We start from the raw sequence: 18985 nt of genomic DNA on the forward strand, positions 1-18985 counted from the left end.
CTGACAGCAGAGGCTCTGAGGGGCCTGGGGGATGGGAACCTTCCCTTTTTTTTCTGACAGGCAACCAGCTGGGTGGGTGACTACCTGACCTCACTCAAGTCCCTCAACAGACCTTTCAGCACCAACAGCTCAGCTCAGAGAAGGAAGGCAGGTGGGCCTGGAGAGCCTTGGGAATCGAGGTGGTCAGCGGACAGGAGGCCCCAGAGGCCGAGCCTGGCGGTGGCGTCCATATGGTCAGGGGAAGCTCTGTGTCACACAGAAGCAGCTCCACGCGACAATCTCTCTGCTCCCCCAGCCCCCTGGGGAAAGCTCAGTGGAAGGTGAGGATACAAATGTTTACTGAGGCCTCCTGTCAACTTCTCAGGAGACGGACGTGTTGCAGGGGGAGTGAGGGCAGAGAACAAGCCCTTCCTGTGTGCCCACCAGAGGTCAGGGGCTTTACCACAGTAACTGACTTAATCTTTGCCTGGGCCCTCTGAGGTGGAGTATGAAGGCACTTACATTAATAGATAAGGAACAGAGGCTCAGAGAGGTCACAGCGCTGGTAAAAGCAGCAGGGCCAGGAGGAGATCAGCACCCCCAGAGACCTGGGTGTTAGGAACTGGGAGGACTCACCTGGCGGATGAGGGCCAGCTGCAGGGAGACATACAGGATGACCTGGGGGTCGCCAGGCGCCAGCTGCTGGGCTCTATATTGGCAAGGGGAGCAGTGAGTCAACCAAGGGTCGACAACCAGCGTGATGAGGGTCTCCAGTATGCCAGCCCTGTGCTGGGTGCTTTTAGCAGGGCCAAATGCTGGAGATCCGGCCAGCCCCACCTTGGAGGGTGCCCTGTGGGACATGACGGCTGGGGTGGAAAGCCCAGGGGCAGCCCAGGCTAGGGCGGTGCCGGCCAAGAGGGTTGGCTCTGGCTGAAGTGGGGGATACCTGGGAGGGTGGGACTAGGAGTGAGAGAAGCCCCTCTCCTCCGGGCAGCTGTTGGCCTGGCTGGGGCCTGTACAGAGCCTGCAGCCTGCCCTCTCCACATGGGACAGTGAAGACCTCTAGAGGATGGAGGGGCTGGATGGCCTCTCTGGGCTGGAAGCCTTGGGAGTGAAGAGCCGGTGGGGAAGGAAGGAACTATCCCCTGATCCTGGGGCTCAGAGGGAGTTGGCCAGAATGGGACTCTCCTTCCTCCCTGGGTTTGAGAACAACCTGCCCCAGAGGGGAGCTGGATGTTCCTAGGAAGCTGGCACAAGGAGACTGGGGCAAGCCCCGACCCAGCCCCTGCCATCTATGCTCAGATGGAGCAGGGCTCAGAGGGAAGAGCCCTACAATGGCCAGAGGAGGGAGGGAGAGCAATGCTCAGGCAGGGCCGTGCTGAGGTGGAGAGGAACTCCCAGGAGGGGCCTGGGGGAAGGGTTTCTGTGCCTCTCCCCCACCACCCCCAAACCTAAGGCTCCCTCCCAGATTCTGGGCTCTAAGGAAAGCTCTCTGAGGGCTGAGGGAGGGAGCCTCCCAGCTCCCAGGTTGGGGAGGGGCTGGGAGGAGGCAGATCCCTGTTTTGAGCCCCAGCTACTTGTAGATGACTGTGCAAGGTGCTTTCCTGCTTTCTCTCATGGCCCCTGAACCCGGAAGCAGGGAGCTGAGCCTGGGGGCAGCTCTACCACTGCAGAAATGCTCAACCAGACCACCCAAGCCCACAGGCCTGTCCCTGCTTCCTGTGTGAACTCTCAGAGCCTCAGTTTGCTGTCAACAAAATGGAGACAGAAAACTCTGCCCTGTCACACCAGAGGGTCCCCTGAGACAGGAGAACAAGCCGCCTCAGGCAATGCTGCCCTTTGGCGTCCTCACCTCTCCAGCGTCTGCAGCGCTTTCCGGTGCAGTTCATCTTGCTTGGATTTCAGAGTCGCTGCAGGAGATAGGACAGAGACAGAGCCGTGAGGGGTTGCTGGAGGGGGGCCAGCCCAGCCCTGCCCCACCCAGAGCATGGAGCTCTGCGGGAGAGGCCCCACCGGGACTCTGTCTGGCAAATGCTCCGGACTGGTGCCCTGGTTACCGGGGGAAGGGGTGCAGATATACCCCTGGCCCCAGCCTCCCGGCAAGCACACTTCCTGGCACAACAGGTCCTTCTACCCCTTTGCCTTCCCTGCCGCATGGGCCGTCTTGATCCTTCCAAAGGTGCGAGCTTCTGGAGAAGTTTCTGGAGCTTCTGGAGAAGTTACACCTCTGTCCTGGCATGTGCCTCCCTAAGCTTCCTTACTCATGAGGCTCCTTCTTTTCTAACCATTTTAACAAATTTCAAGTGGACAATTCACTGGCATTAAGTACATTCACCATGTCTTGCAATCATCACTACCATCCATCTCCAGAACATCTGATCATCCCTAACAGGGTCTGTACCCACTGGACAAGACCTCCTCTTCCACTGGCCCACCAGAAACCTCTATTGCACTTTGACCACAAGGCTTCTTGCTTTAATCCAAACCAGATACCCCCCCTGGTAAATTAAATCAGCTTTAAATGCAGCAGGATAGGCATTTGAAGCCTCAGCTACACACTAAACCCCCTGAGAAGCTTTAAAATGATGGTCACAGGCTCCAGCCAGACTAGGTCAGGATGCTGCTGGCAGCACCAGGCAGGGATAGATGTCAGGGGTCCCAAGCTCACAGAGCAGCCCTGCTTCTAGAGGATTAAAGACAAAGGAAGGGTCTCTGGACTCTGACCAAGGGACTGATGACTCCCTCACTTGACCAGTGTGTGGGGACCCCAGTGTTCCCTATCAGAGCCTCACTGACACCTCGAAGTGACCACTGTCACTCAAGAACAAAGAGCTGGCACTGCACCAGGATCTTACCCTTCCTCCTCCCTTCCTTGTCCAAGTACCAGCTGTTCCTACCTCTCGCTGTGTGGGCATCTGAAGCCCGCTTCCAGGAGCTGGCATTTGGGGAGTGTGGGGGGCTGATGACTATTCTGGGTTTGGCCTGGGTGGGGACCTATCGCTCCCTTTCCCTCAGGCTGCAAGGATACAGAAGTAGGTGGAGCTGGTGGGGGTGGGGACGGAATGCAGGCTCCAGGCACCAAGCTCAGGTCAAGTATTTAGTAAATGCTTGCTGTGTACCCAGCTCTGTGCCATGCATCGGGGGATTTTAAAAGACCCCAAAAGATGGCAGTCATGCTGCGGGTAAAGGTGAACCAGAATGAGGACACTGTGGGCTCAGGGCTGGTGGCACAAATGCCCCAGGAGTTCCAGGGGCAGAGATCAACTGGGGCTGGGCCTTGAAAGGAGAAAGAACTGGGTTCATGAAGAGGGCGTATCTGAGGCTGGCAAAGTTGCATCAAAAGCAGAAATGAACTGGGGTGTGTGTGTGTGTGTGTGCACACACTCATGCACATCAGTGGGTGAGTGTCTGTGTCTGCACATGTGTATGTTATGTATGTTTGCACACCCATCCTAGAAGAGTCAATGGAGGTGTGTTGGGGGGTGGACACTGATGGGACAAGATTAGGAGGCCCGAGTCACCCCGAGCAGAGGTTCCCGGGCCCCGACACTCACCGTCGGTGGCCTGCAGGCTGTAGGTGAGACCCAGTGCCAGGTAGCCCTTGGACAGGAACTCCCCGGCTTCCTCCCCAAGGTGGATCACCATCATGGCAAAGCGCTCTGCCTCCTCTAGCTGCAAAGAGGAGAGGCAAAGGTCACTGGGGAGGGCAGCTGTTCACAGGCACCCAGCCTGGGACCCTTGGAACTGCGCCCAGGCACCTTTCAGAGGCCACCCAGCCACTGAATGGAAGGATAGCTGTTTCCTCCACCTGCAACAATCTGGACCCTTTCCGCCATCCAGGGGCCTGTGTTCCAGGTCATGGGATGCTACCTCTCACAGAGAAAGTCTGCCTTGCTCCAGAGACCCCAGCTCCCCACAGCTGCTCTGAGAGCCTGGACAGTCTGCGGCAGCCTCTTTAGTCACGTGGCCCCTGTGGCTGTCCCTGCCCTGCTCATCAGCAGAGACAAGGGAGCCGGAAGCGGGCAGGGGTGGGGGTGGGGTACAGGCAGGGCTTGGGGACCAGGCCCTGGGATAGCCCACCCTGCAGAGCAGGCAGGCCGCCATGCCTTCTCTGGCTGTGAGCTCGCTACCCAACACCAGGCACTGTAACTTTTCAGGGGAAAAAGGCCTGGGGTTGTTTTTGTCCTGGGAGCAGGAGGGACTGTTCCAGTTGGAAAGGGACCAACTGGTGCAGGTCATGTGTACACACATCACACACCACATGTGACATGAAAGAGGGGCACACAAGGCGGCCCTCACGAGCCCTCTGGGGCACCCACACAAGCAGGCAGGCCTGCTGCAAAGCAGGGGACAGCTGGGGGCCTCAGTTGTGCCCACTCACAGGCCTTCCAGAGGCCCCTTCCCTTCGCCCAACCCTGGAATGTCATCTGCCCACATGGCTGGTATGGCAGTGTCACCAAGAATGATTGGTACCGCCCTCAGCAAGGAGATTCATACCCACAGCCCCACTGCCACCCAGAGGCCAGGGTCCCTTGTGGGGGGCTCCCCTCCATCACCCAGAAGGGCCCACCAAGTTAAGCTGGGTTCTGACACCCCAGCCAGTGTGCCTGCCCCTGCCCAGGTCCACCTCCCTCGGCAGGAGAGGGACAGCTCTGTGCATCTTGTCACCTGACTGCAGGCCATAGCTAGGGGCACTGGTAGGCTCTCCTTCCCTGGTGTATTAGAGGAGCCTGAGAGAGAGGCCATTAGCTGTGGAGAGGCGAGCTGGGCTGAGTACACCTTGAGGGCACAGCTGTAGGGAGCTATGTGCAAGAAAAGGCTGACGGAGCAGAGAACCCATGGAACAGAGGAGTTAAAAACTCCTGAAGTACAAGAGAGGTAGAGTGGGTGAGCTGAGAGCCCAGACAGCGATGGTGGGGGGTCGGGGGTGGCTTCCAGTAGCCCAGCCAGAGCCCTGACAAAAGCTGACAAGGGCAGCTCTCCAGCCCCCATGTGGTCGAGCTCAAGCCACTGACCTGGGCAGTGGACCGCCTCCAGGTTGGCAGACTGGTCACTGGAAGGACACGGAAGCTGAGAGCTGGGCCTATATCACCCTCAGGCTTGCGGTCTCAGGGTTCAGGGGAAGCAGGCATCTTAGCAAACCTCACAGCTGCCTGCTGCCCAGCCTCGGCTGCCGGGAGGACTGAGGGCAGTGGATGCAGAGGGCAGTGGATGCAGAGATCTGCCTCCTGGAGCACATGGCCCAGCAGGATGCAGGAGAGCTGCAGGGCCTGAAGTCAGAGCCAGGCTGAGCACCGGGCAAGACCCCAACATCCCTGGAGAAGGGAATGGCAACCCACGTGTCTTCTCGCCTGGAGAATCCCATGGACAGAGGAGCCTGGTGGGCCACAGTCCATGGGGTTGCAAAGAGTCAGATGACTGAGCACCTCTCACTCACTCAAGCCCCCCGACACAGGCTTGGCGCCTGATAGATATGGGACCTCGAGCAAGTCACCTCCTCTCCTCTCTGTGCCCCAGAGGTCCTCATCTGCAAAATGAGGAGCTAGGGCCAACCCCTTCCCAACTCCTAACTGCTCCTCCCTACAAATCTCCACGGGGGTTCTGCAGCACTCGGCTCTATGCTGCGCTTGGCTGGGGCGGCCCAGCGTCACAGGCACAGGATGTCTGGATGAAGCACACATGGAATCTCTAACGGGGGAGGACCCCATGGGACAGGGTGGCCCTTAATTAAGGCTCCATTGTGTGGTGCTGGCCTGGGGCCATGGACGACGCAACAGGGGGAACTGCCTGGCCGGGGTTGTCGTAGGAGGCCTCCGGGCAGAGGTGACAGGAAGCACCAAGGAAAGGGCAAGTGAGCAAACAGCATCTTGCCTCCTCTGAAATATGCACAATGCTGGTGTGGTTTGTCTCCCACACAGTCTTCAGGCATCACTATGCCCCATTCAAATGGGAGTGAGCTTTTTTTTGTAAAGAAGTGAAAGTGAAAGTCGCTTAACTATGACCAACTCTTTGCGATCCCACAGACTATACAGTCCATGGAATTCTCCAGGCCAGAATACTGGAGTGGGTAGCCTTTCCTGTCTCCAGGGGATCTTCCCAACCCAGGGATCGAACCCAGGCCTCCTGCATAAGAATTATAAATAGAACTCAGAAGCCTCCTGCATTCCATGTATATACACTCTTCTCATGTCCATGTCCTTCTCCTAGGCAAATGCCAACTTCTATTCTCCTGCAACTCATGCACAGAGGGTGCCAGGTATGAAGTTCAGCAACTAGGCATATAGGCAAAAGTTACTCTGCAATTCATGTATATCATATTCTGGATTAACAGGGCTCACCAGCCTTTAGTTTCAAAAAGTGACAACATATATCCTTAGTTTTCCAACTTGTGGTCCACTCTGATTCCAGGTTAGTAGCCATCCTTGGCCAGTACTTGCCAGCCTTGCCCACATAGTTTAAAATGGTCTCTGAGCGTGGTGTCAGCATTTGCCTCAAATCAAACCCACAAGGCTTCAGTGTACCACTTTTTCACGTGGCTGACGTCACTTTTGATCTCCATTACCTACCACAAAAGTTTTTTGCATGTGGAGTCAAAGTGATGATTATGAATGAAGAGAAACACTATTACTTTTATTAAATATGATAATATATAGTGTTAATATATTTATTCATGGGTACTTTAGCTAGGGTTCTATTTCATAATCCAGTAGTCGGTCTCAATCTATGATGTGAAAAGCAAATTGCTGACTGAGCTGCCCAGAACCTGCCCATCTACAGCCAGCCAGCCATCTGATACCGCACTTGCCCTTCCCAGTCCCCACATGCCTCCTCCTGTGGCCTCCACAGGGAACAGCTAATGGCTCTAGAGTTGCGGCCCCTGCTTCAGTAAGATCTGCTCAGGTTACAGCACTGCGCCCTCCTTGCTCATCAAAATACTTCTCCGGTGAGGGGTTTTCAAAGCTTTCAACCATTCTCCCGCACTGCTTTTTTTGTTTGTTTGTTTTTGGCTGCACGGAGTCTTTGTTGCATCAAGAGGGCTTCTCATTGTGGTGGCTTCTCTTGTGGAACACTGGTTCTAGAGTGCTGTCTCAATAGCTGTGGCACGTGGGATCTTCCCGGACCAGGGATCAAACTCCTGTCCCCTGCGTTGGCAGGCGGATTCTTAACCAGTGGACTACCAGGGAAGTCCCCCTGCACTGCTTTGTAACACCTCTTTTAGCTGTAACTCTGCCACAAAACCCAGGAGGAGAGCCCCCCATCCTCCCTTGCCATTCCAGAGCAGCTGGGTGCCCACTGGAGCGTCACAGCACGGTGGCCACCTGACAGAAGGGTTTTTCACAGCTGAGGTTGAGAGGTACAGGGCACTTAGGGGACCCATCTGAGGTCACCCTGCTAGTAAATGGGAGAACTTTTTGTAAGTTTTCAACCCAGGTCTTCCGAGTCTCTATCTAGGTCTCTCAGAGCTGCTCGATTCCTGGCTGCCCTCTGTGGGTCTTCATTTTTCTCCCCTGTGACCCTCTGGGGAAAAGGATGTAAGGGAGGGTGTAGCATTCTGAGCCCGTGCTTTTGCTTTCTGCAAGGAAGGAAAGCGTTCCCGCGTTTTCCCAAGCTCCTGCCTATCTCCAGCTCTCCTAATTTGGTCCCCCCACAGCCAGGCTCCTGACCTGTACACTTTGCTCCTTCTCAGGCTGCCTGGCTCATCTCGCAGGCGCCAAACTGGTTGTACCCCTTCCTCCTGCCCAGGGAACCAGAGAAAGGTCATTTCTGAGCCCGCAAAGCTCTGTTTAAACAGCACCTCCAGTTTGACCTTGGTTGCTTCCCACAGGGTCCAGGAGCTACTGTCATCTGCTCTCCCCAAAACACACTTTTTCTTCCTGGAAGGAACAGGTACTCTTCCTTATCTCCACAAGCTCAAGGCAGGACAAGCTGGCATTCTTACTGGACTCCAAAACACTTAATCCATCTTTCTGAATCTCAAAAAATAAAGGCAAAACCACAAAGGCACATCCTTTCTGAGAGGCTGCTATTTCAAAGGGGCCAGCACAGGGATGGTTACCATTGACCAGGCACCTCCCACGTGCTAAGCAAGGACACTGCTAAGCTCTGGGGGGGTCACAGCCATCCTGTAATGGTAGATACAATGATCTCCAGGTTACTGATAAGGCACAGAGAGGGCAAATTACTTACCCAGAGTCACACAGCTACTAAGTGGGAGGCCAGGGATTTGAACCCTATCCTCTCAGCCTCCAAAGCCTGCACTCTTTCCACTACCCCATCCACCCCCTTAGGGGAAGAGGCTGAGGGACAGCACCACAGACTTTTTAAAACCTTTCCAGTTCCACAACCTCCTCCCCTTCCATGTGTGACACACACACACACCCCCATCCCCTAGCCACCTAGAAAGGTTTTAATCTTTTTAATTAAATGAATCTGAACTAATTTTGTTTGCAGGGATATGAAAATTTTTTTACAGCTCCTCTTTCTCCTGCCTCAAATAACTGGCTGGGGACCCTGGCAAGACACTGCCACGTTGAGGCAGGAGGCTGCCCCACTGCTGTCACCAGGTCAGGGCCTGGACACGACATCCTCCTCCACTCAGAATAAACGGTGGGACCAGTGGTCTCAACCCTGGGACATCACAGGTCCCTCTGCCCAGGCCCCTCCTCACCCACTCTCACTTGGGCAATCTTGCTCTCAAGGCCCAGCCCGGAGCATCCCACACTGGCTCTGGGCACATGACCACCTCGTCCGCTTTCACCCAGCACAACTCATTTTTCCAAGTCCCAGTTTCAGCCTCCCTTCCTGCAACCTGGGCCAACCTGTCCACCCCCAGATCTCCATCCCCTGCTCATGGGGCTTGGCTGCGTAATGGCTGGGCCTGCTGGGGGCTGACGTGAGTCAGAAGAGTTGTGAAGGCAGGAGACGGAGGTGGCATCAGACGCCTTTCAGGATTTGTGCTTGCCACCAGCACCAGCGCCCCTCCGCCTGCCTGTCAGATCCATTCTTCCTGCTCATAGTCTTGAGGACAGAGAGCGTGGGCTTCCCTTCCCTTGGCCTCCTAGGAGAATGGGCTGCCCCTGGCCACCCACAGCCCGCTCTCGGCCCAGCACCAACCCAGGGAGCAGGCAGGCCCGTGAACCAAATGTAGATTTCCCACACCTGTCCCTCCCGGCTGGCTGGAGCCAAAGTCAATCTATATATTTCTGAACACCTCCTGTGTGCAGGGTTTTTTTGTGGGGGCAAAGGACTGAGGATATGAGACACAGTATGTGAAGAAGCTTCCTGTTTAGATGGAAAGGAAGTACCCTACAAGGCAGAACTCCTTGCCAAGTAGCATCCATCCAATCAGCACCCGGCATGAACTCTGGGCTGCAGTTTCAAGAAAGAGGAGAGAGAGTTCCTGCCTTCAAGAAACATATGCAACAGGAAATGCAATGCATCATGCTAAGCGTCCAAGGCAGGTATAAATGGGGCTTTAGGGAAGGGAAGAGAACATGAGGTTCCAGAGCAAGGAAGGCTGTCAGGAGCCCACCCCAGCCCTACAGCAGGACCACGCTCTAGCCTGGACCTGATTTAAACTCTAGTTCAAACTGGCCCCCCAAACCCAAACATGTTTCTCAGCCGAGGTTAAATGGCTCACTCACCCTCCTCCCCATTTCGGATGTCAAGTCTGCATGCTGAGGTTTCCTTTTGGGCTTTTCTATTTATGTTGTCATTGATTACTTTGCTCCCAACTCATCTGATTTCAATTTGGACTGACTGGATCCTAATTTTATTACCATGTAATCTGAATGCACATAATTACTGTCATTATACTGCTGAGGGAAACAGCTCCTCCGCGACGGGAAGACCTAAATTTAGGGCTTCCTGGCAAGGGCGGCACTGCCTGGGTGGACCCACAGCCGTCTCAGAGCCGGCAGCCCCTGGGAGCACAGATGCCCTCCCCACCCACCCTTGGCGAGGTGGGTATTTGGGCTTTGTCCCAGGGATGCACTTGAGGCCCCTCTCTGGAGCCTTGGGAACACACAGGACTGTGAGCTAGGGTCAGCGAGCTCACCCTCTGCATCCTCTGGCTCACATGACTACCCGCCGCTGCTGTGCTCAGCCTGGGTCCTCACTCTGCTGGCACCCACACGCCCCTATCCTCTAGGGTGGAAGATGCCAACAGTCTTCCCGAAAAACACTGGGGGGACAGGCAACGTCCCCAGTAACCATGAGGCTGAGGAAAGCAAGCTGGGATGGAAGGGACCACCTCTGAGCCCCATCCAAGGCCCCCTCCTCCTGGAGGCCTCCCTGACCTGTCCAGCCCTCTCCTGACTTTCGTCATTTACACCACACAACAGTGAAACTCTTACCTGCCTCATCACGCTGCCTCCTCCAAATGCTGAGGGCCTATTACAGAGCAGTCTTACAGGACATCATAAAGCCTGGGGCCAAAAGCCATGCTTTCTCCTCCCCCATCTCCCACAGTCGGGTGGGGCCAAGGCAGGGCCACACTCGCACGTCATACACGGGTACCCGAGGACCAGGGAACAGAGGGAAAGGTGTTGCTCCCCGGCCCCCACCCCCAATCCGAGGGAGCCAGTCCCTGCAGCAGAGCCAGGATGAGGCTCACTGGGTGGCGAGGCAGGAGGCCCTCTCAGAGGGTCCTCAGCATACTTAGCGGGAAGGGTTAGAACGCGAAATCTCCCTCCCCAGAGCTGGAGGGGTTGGAGAGGCTGCTAATTCTGAAGCACCTGCCAGAGGCACCTGGAACCTAGCCCCTGTTGCCCTGGAACAAGCTGGGCACCCGACAGCAAGGGCAGGCAGGGGTGTCAGGACATCAGGAAGGGGAGGGACATGTATGGGAGAAGCTCCCCCTTTGGGAGACACTGGGCCAATGAAGGAACTAGGCTTATTGAGCTTGAAGAGAGATGGAGGTGGGGCTGAAAGCCAACACGTGGGAGAGACGCTGCATTGTTCTAGTTGCTGAAGAGGGTGGAAACAGGACGGCCTGGACGTAGGAGGCTGATGTGGGCCTGTGGAAGCCAGGAACGTGGGCAAAGGAGCTCCCAGTGAGAGCAGACAGCTGGGCAGAGGCGCTGCTGCAAGGTCCCCGAGGCCGAGCGCAGCAGCCAGGGAGCCAGGGCGAGGGGATCGGCAGGCGAGGTCTGGCGCTCTGGGCTCCTGGGCCAGGGCTCCTTCCCCACTCCCCCTGCTGACCTCCTAGAGGGAAAGCTGCTGTGGGGAGAGGGCGAATGCTGAGCTCGTCCGTAGTTCAGCCGCCTCAGCAGAGAGTGGCAGGCAGGCAGCCGGGCACAAGGCAGAGACTGGGTGCTGGAGTCCAGGGGGAAGGAGGTGGCTGACAGAGAGACCACCCTCCCATCCAGCCCAGAGCTGGTTCTGACTCTGGACGGTGGGCTAGCCGAGGTAACTCCAAGGTCCTGCTCACTTCCCCTGTGCTGGGCAGGTGGGGGGCACCCTGTCTTCTGACTCCACATTTGGCTCCCTGGAGACAATCAAGGCTGAAGCACAAACCTGACGTCATCCTGAGTTGCGGGATGAAGGCTGGAGTTTTCAGAAGCAATTCTCCACTCCCCCACCCCTTCCACACACAGCAAGATGCACCCACCTGCTGCCACCCTCCTGCAGGAAGCTGCCAGGACCTGGGCCCTGCGACCGGAATCACTCACCCAATGTAGGGACCCGATGCAGACCTTGGCGGCCATCAGGGGCACGGTGGGGTCCGAGGGCCGCAGCTTCACGCACTCCCGCAGCAGCGACACGGCGTAGGATGACTGTAGGAGGAAGGGCGGCGACATGGTCAGCCACAGCCCTGGGCTGCAGCAGACTGGGTGTGTCATGCCTTCAGTGGGGGCAACTCCCCAACGGCCAGCCCCCACCCTGCACCCCTTTCCTCCCAAGCCAGGAAGAGGCCCACTGGAAGGAGCCCAGGCAGCAGCGGCAGGCAAGTCCCCCCGGGTCTGTTTCCTCATCTGGAAAATGGAGGCTGTGACCCTTGCCAGAGCTCATGTAACAAGAGCTAAGGAGGAAAACACAGGGAAACTCTTCAGAAGGAATTCACATGTGAACCACAGGACTTGTAGAGGTAGAAGGAAACTCTCTCAAATCTCTGAGAGGTGACAAGGTTTTACAGGTGATAAGAAGACAAAACCACATGGAGGCTGGCGGGAGCAAAAAGGCTGTCAGAGAAGAAGCCATGGAGATGGGGCCACAGACATGCTGAGGATGGCCAAGTGTGGAGGGTCAGTAAAACCCAGCCCACAGGCCAAATGTGGCCCGCTGCTTGCTTCTGTAAATAAAGTTTTATTAGAACTCGGCCACACCCATTCAGACGAGTATTGCCTACAGCTGCTAGCATGATGCAAAGGCAGAGTGGAATAGTTCCCACGAAGACTGTTTGACCTACAAAGTAAAAAATGTTTACTCTCTGACCCTTTACAGAAAGTCTGCTGACCTCTGTTCTAAGCGCTTTATAAATACGACGTCATTTATTTTTCACAACTCTCCTGTGAGGTAGGTTGCTATTGAAACCGTGTAACTCGATTGGGACTTGAACCTATGGTATTTTAACTGAGATCACACACCTGGTTCTCAGGACTTAATGCAGCTCAGGTTCTTGATGTCTCATCACAGAAAGAATTCAGTGACAGAAACAAAGTGATAGGTAAGAAGTGGATTTATATAGCGAGAAACACACTCCACAGAGTGTGGGACAGAAGAGAGAGCGCCCTTGAAATACGGCACGGTTAGTTTTTACGGGCTGGGTAACTCTACAGGCTAATGAGTGGGAGGATTATTTCGTCACATCCTAAAGGCTGTCCCTGCGCCATTCCCTCCTGTTTCACTCTGTCCCTGTTCACAGATGAGGAAAGTGAAATGCAGAGAAGTGATATGTTTGAAGCCACACTGACGATAAACGGCTGAGCTGGGGTTTGAAGAGTCTGACTTTAAGCTTGTAACCACTGCTCTATCCTGCCTGCCTTGGCCAGAGAGGAGGCTTCCGTCTCCCTCCTACACACACATGTACACATGTTTGTAACGACAATTCCCACAAGCTGGGCCCTACTGTTGGCCCAGCTCGCCACCTTAGTCAGCTTCATCCTCCCTGGCTACTCCAGAGGCCCCGTGAGGGACAGGGGGACTCTGGAAGGCTCTCTGTCCACAGCACAGTATGGAGACTAGTGGACGCCCCACTGGTCTGCGTCCACCCTGGATCCCCGCCTTTCTCTACCTGCCTTTCCTTTCCCCGCGGAGAAAGGGGAGCTTTCCTCAGCCCAGATGTGAGACTTCCCCGGGCTCTGGCCTCGGGCTCATTAGGCCGATTTCAGGTGCCTCAGCCTCGAGCCTGCTCCGTGTCAAGCGTGGCACTCGGAGTTGTGGGGTCCCTGCTGGGAGGGGCAAGAGACTCACAGAAAGGCTGGGTGGAGAGGACAAAGCCCCGCCCCACTGCTCTCTCAGGAAAGAGGAGGGTAAGAGACCAAGAGAGTGTTAGCATACGACCAGCTGGGAGGCTGGGGGCCTGCGGGCAGGGGGATTCTCGGTGTGGGCTGGGGCAAGAGGCCAGCGAAGGGCTGGCAGGAGGCGCCAGGCCACCCCACTCTCCCGAGACCCTCTCCTCTGAAGGCTGCTCCCCGCTCCTCGCTGTGGCCCCCTCTGCCCCAGCCCCCCAGCAAGCCCTTGCCCTTTCCCTGGCTGCTAACCTCAGCATCCCTGAAACAGACTTCTCTAACCCTGACCCTCCGCATCCCACCCCCACCCGGACCAGGAAACACTGCTATTTAAGGAGCCATCTGAGGACTCCTCAGTCAGAGCTGCGGGCTCTTTTTTTTTTTCCTTTCTTTTTTTGTCATGCTGGTTACCTAGCAACGCAGCCGCTGAGGAGACCAAGAGAAGAAGCGACCTAAATCATGCCAGGGAACCTGTCCTCTCTTCCTGCAGGTGGAGGTGCCGGATCTACTCATATCCGCCTGGCCTCACCTTCTGCACACAACTGCAGGGACATAACCTGGATTCCCACCTTAGGCTCCTGGCAAAGGACAAGGTCTGGCTATTCTTCCCAGGGCTGCCTGGGCCAACCAGGCAGGCTGAGTCGGTGTGCAGGGTTCCTGAGGGGTGGGGATGGAGAGCCTGTGTCCAGAGCAATCTCCTGCTGCACTAGGCCCAGGTGTAGGTGTGACCCAGCCTGTGGGGCCTCATGCATGAGGCACTCACTGATCTCTCCAACCTCCTCCCTGTAAGCCCATTCTTGTGTCTACCTTGCTGTTCTGGGAAGGAGCCAGGCCATGACACTGGCTCCCCAGGTTCTAGGGTGTGCTAGGCTACGTCTGAACCTCTCTGAGCCTGGCTCTTTTCAGTAAGGGTGTTGAAGACCCCATAATTCCCAGGTTGGTGTGACATTTTCTCCTGAAACGGGGGCCTTCCAGGAGCACCTCCAGAAATTAAAGCTAACTTCTGAGAGCAGTGCATTCTTCTGAGGAGGGGTCCCCAGCTTTCCTCAGCATCTCAAAGTGGTCCACGACCCACAGAAGGGTGGAGACCTAGCCCTGGTCCTCTCCTCCCAGACCATACTCAGACTAGAGGTTCTTTCTCTGTTTCCTCAAGGCAGAAAGAAGCTGTCAAATGTCATCATCAGCTACCTACCCAGGCTCCATACAAGCCCAAGCCCCCCTTGTTCCTCCCCTAGGCCTCAACCCATCTGTGTTCTGAGCTCCCTCTGACCCTCAACAAGACCCTGCAGAGCACACAGCCAGGGCACATCATGTCATGACTTACAGGATGCCCTGTGAGGTGGCCAAGATGATGAGGGAAGGGGAAGAGGCTGGGAAGAAAAATGCTTGGCAAGGTAACAAGGGTGCAGAGAAGGCTCCCGCTCGATCCTTGGCTGTACTTCTCCAGCCCCTTCCCACCTGTCAGAAGAAGCACTTGCTCTTCCCCCCTCCCCACCAGACCCTGGCAAGCACACCGTCCTTTCAGTGGGGGCGGTGGGAGGGTGCTGGCAAGCCCAGGAGGACCCTCCTTGGAGACGACTGCGGGGCTAGAAGAGCAGGTGGCACAAATGGCTTGGGGGTGGCGGGGGAGGAATTCCCTCAGCCCCACAAATGGGCTCTGGGTGTTTATAGCTCTTGGAACGATCTGTGAGCTCCAGCCTCCTTACTTCCTGCATTCGTAGCATCCTCAGCCCCAACACCCTCAGCACCCAGCTCCGGAAAGGTTTTCCTTTCATGTCACTGCTGAGAATAGAGGCTTATGTAAGTGTGATTCTCATGGGAGGGAAAACCAGTGGGTGCAGGGACAGGGCTTGGGGAGAGGGTGGTAGAAGGCAAACACAGTTCCGGACACCTGGATAAGATCAGCCCTGCTCCGGGCAGGACTCCTCCTGACCACCCCAGCACGTCCACCTCGCAGAGCTCCCAACACACTTCCCTGGGAGAAGAGGGGTGCTCTGCTCTGCCCTACCCTTCAATCCCTCCCTCCTAGGGAAGTTCTGGATTTGCAAGAAGGTCCTTCCTGCTGCCACACTCCCAGGTGAGAAGAGATGCAGCCCCTAATAGAACACCATTCCCCTCGCTGGGAACCCACGTCCATGCCTGTCTCAGGCAATCACACCAACCGGCTCACAGGCAGAAATGCTGCGACGCCCCGGGTGTGCACACATACTCAGAGAAAACCATCCACAGATTCACACCTACACACCTGGCCCCGTCATAACTCACAGATAAGACACCAGGTTCACCCTGGGGGTCTGTGGGCCACCCTTCGTGCCCCTCATTCCCTGGAGATTAACATACATTGCGGGACAGTATTTCTGAATCATTGCCCCAGCCTCTGCCAGCCTCTGAGAGGGACAAGTGGACAGTGGAGCCCCTAGCCCCCTCTGAGGGGGAGTGTGCAGCCCCCTCTGAGGGGGAGTGTGCAGCCCCCAGCATGCCCTGGGTCTTACCTTCCCGCAGGCCACCATGGACAGAGCCACCTGGTACCAGAGGTGAAATTCTCCAAACGCAAACTTCATGGCTCGCTCCAGGCACTGCGAAGAGGGAGTCGGTCAACACTTTCCCTCCAGGGGTCCTCCCTGCCCTGGCCCACCCACACCGTTCCAGGGGAATCCCTGCTCCAGCCACTTGCACTCGAGGCAGCCAGAGCTCACACCTGGTTCCTTCAGAGAACTCCAGGGGTAGCCTGTCTCTACCAGCAGCATGCTGCGTGTCCTTGCACAAGTTTCTCACCCTCTCTGGCCCTGGGTTCCCTCCACCGTATCATGTGAACATCAGGACGACAGTGAAAAGCGCATGAAATGAGATTTGTGAAAGCGCTTTCAAAATGTGAACCTCCAATAAAAATAATAGTTGACAGTTCTTCTCACTATTATGCCTGGCACCATCCTCAGCTTTCTACATGGATGAACTCATTTACTCTTCCCAACAACTCAGTGAGGCAGCTTCGCTAATTATCCCCATTTCACAGATGAAGAAGCTTGAGATTTGATTGATTTGCCAGAGCTGCAGGGCCAGTAAGCAACAAACTTACTGACTCTGAAGCCCGTGTACAGAATGATGCCCGAATGCACAGGCTTCCTTCTGCTCTTTGTGCCAACCATCAAGAAAAACCATCTGCTCCCTGGCCCTCTGATCTGGGCCACCCCAAGTCAGGGGCTGTCTGTGAGGCCTGACAGTCACCAACAGAAGTGGTTCCCGGCAGCAGAGGCAGGCCAGCGCACGAGGCCAGGATTCACCGCGCGGCCCCAGTCAGGCGGGCCGGGGAAAGAGGTGAGGGGCACAGGGCCACACACAGGACCTGCAGAGCTCAGTGGCCTGGGTCTCCCATGCTGACTCAACACACTTCCTTGCACCTGGGCAGAACCACCTGACCGGCCCTCGCCCATCTCACTGGCGAACTTAGGAGACCACTTATCTCTCGATACTAAAGATGGTATCTTCTGGAAGCGCCTCCCGTGGTGCCTTGGTGTAAGCAAGGGCTCAGCAGGTGTCACTGCCCCTCCTCTCGGGAGCTCTCCCAAACATGTGGACAGAGAATCTGCTGCTGAGAGGGCCATCTAAGCCCAGGGCCCTAGAGCTACCCTTGACCTCAGCCTGGATCTGAAAGCTAAATATGTGCACATGCCATTCACCCTGGCTGGCGGGGAGAGCAGGAGAGAGGGGCAGCTCTGTGCCCCTGGTCTTCACATCCTGGAGCGGGACCACTGCCTGGGTCCAGCCCATGGAGCACTGCCCCAGTAGGGTTTGCCCAGTACAATGGGGGTGCCCATTCTAGAGGGGGTGGGAGGGGGATCCAGGCTCCCAACCACTCTCAGCTCAGAATCCTCCAGGAGAGGCAGTCACAGAACACCAGCATCACCTCCAGGGGAACCGGAGGGGTGGATAATTACCCTCTTGGGCTTCGCTATACAACACTACGTGCTCTTTCAAAGGAAAAGACACATGACAACATCTGAAAAAACAGATACACCCTGCCAGTGAAGGGCAGCCCCTCTCTGCGCTGGGTCTCCCAAGAACAGAGCTGGAGCCCTTAGTGGTGGCAGGGGAGGGACAGTGGAGGGGGTTGTACCTCGGAGAGCATGACATACTGGCCCCGCCTGCCCAGCGTGATGCTCAGCAGGTCATAGATGGCCGCTGCATTCTGCAGGCTCATGGCCCGGTCCTCCTCCTGCTCCGGTGCCCGGCTCAGCACCACATCCCGAGTGGCCTGTGGGGAGACATGGTTTAGAAAAGAGTGAGGACAGAGTATAAACAGGTGTCTGTCTCCACAGGGCCCCTGCCTCTGAGGCCCAGTGACCTTCACCCTTTTGCTGCTGACCCAGGCCACTCTCCTAGAGCCAGCCAGAGCCTTTCCCCACCACCACAACAGCAAGCAAACCCTCCACCTGTAGCCCAGGCTGGGCTGATGGAGCAGTCCTGAGTCCCTGCTTCTGATTTTCAGTGTTTTATTCTGCAAGCTGTCCAACCTATAGAAAAGTCGCAAGAACAGTAATACAACAGCAGTAAACCCAACTTGGTAACATGGGCCACAGAGGCTTTGACTCTCTTAATAACAGTAGCAAAAAAAAAAAAAAAAAACAAACCACAAAACAGTAGCAGCAGCAGCAGCAGTAGTTATGGTAGCCAGTTAAAGCAACTTGGACTTTCATCCCTAAATAGGACATTCTTTCTATAACCACAACAGAAATGCCAGATTCAGGAAATGGAACACTGTTCCCTCTATCTCCTAAGAGCAGCTCATATTCAGATCTTGCCTCCTGTCCCACCAATGCCTTCATGCAAGAGCCATCATGCCAGGATCCAACCCAGGATCATGCTCTGCAGGTGGGCACCAAGTCTCTTGTGCCTCCTTTCACTGTTAGGAGTCCCGCGGCCCTCCTCTGTCTCCAGGACACTGGCACTGTTGAGGGTACAGGCCAGCTGTCCTCTGGGACAGTCCTTTGTGTATGTGTAATCGTCCACTCACAGGACAACCTTCAGATAACACTGGGAACTGACAAGATTGGGGGGCGGCTCTGTGGCTTGACTCACAGGACGAGAGTTTGGGCGGTGGCCCCTCCACGCCCTTTTCCTCTGAAGGTGCCCCCAAGTTCCTCCGATAAGGACCCCTATACCTCCTTCCCATCACCCCCATGTCAGGCCCAGACCCTATCCCTGACTTCTCACTATGGAACTCTCCTCTGTCCTTCTCAGAAACCTCCCCACAACCCAAGGTCCCTGTGCTTGGCACCGGCACCCAGGAGTCCAGTAGCTCAGAGTTGCTGGGGACTGCTCAGGGAGGGGAGGGGCAAGAGAAAACGTGCTTTAGGAGTGGGTGAGTCTGAACAATCTGAAGGGGGGCTCTGTAAACCCAAGCTAGAAATCCCCCCACCAGGAACTGGGGACCCACTTGTTCTGCGGCCTGTGGTCCCACCCACTCTTGTACACTCACATCCTGGGGACAGCGCTCAGGAGAAGCCAAACAGGGGTCACGGGGATCCTGACAGGGCAGGGATGCTCTGGGCCCCCCG

The 18985-nt window shown here is 56.1% G+C and overlaps 1 protein-coding gene across 1 annotated transcript in view; it reads right to left on the reverse strand.

The window, feature by feature from the left end:
• TTC7A (tetratricopeptide repeat domain 7A) overlaps positions 1-18985 on the reverse strand; it is a 114569-nt gene that overhangs the window by 40190 nt on the left and 55394 nt on the right. The window contains exons 9-14 of the mRNA XM_068986889.1: positions 17545-17682; positions 15923-16006; positions 11652-11756; positions 3534-3651; positions 1832-1889; positions 616-688 (exon numbers count right to left, since the gene is read on the reverse strand). Of these exons, the coding sequence (XP_068842990.1) occupies positions 616-688; positions 1832-1889; positions 3534-3651; positions 11652-11756; positions 15923-16006; positions 17545-17682 (576 nt within the window). The remainder of the gene's footprint in view (positions 1-615; positions 689-1831; positions 1890-3533; positions 3652-11651; positions 11757-15922; positions 16007-17544; positions 17683-18985) is intronic.

The sequence above is a fragment of the Capricornis sumatraensis genome, chromosome 1, assembly GCF_032405125.1.
Source record: "Capricornis sumatraensis isolate serow.1 chromosome 1, serow.2, whole genome shotgun sequence".
Lineage (NCBI taxonomy): Eukaryota > Metazoa > Chordata > Mammalia > Artiodactyla > Bovidae > Capricornis > Capricornis sumatraensis.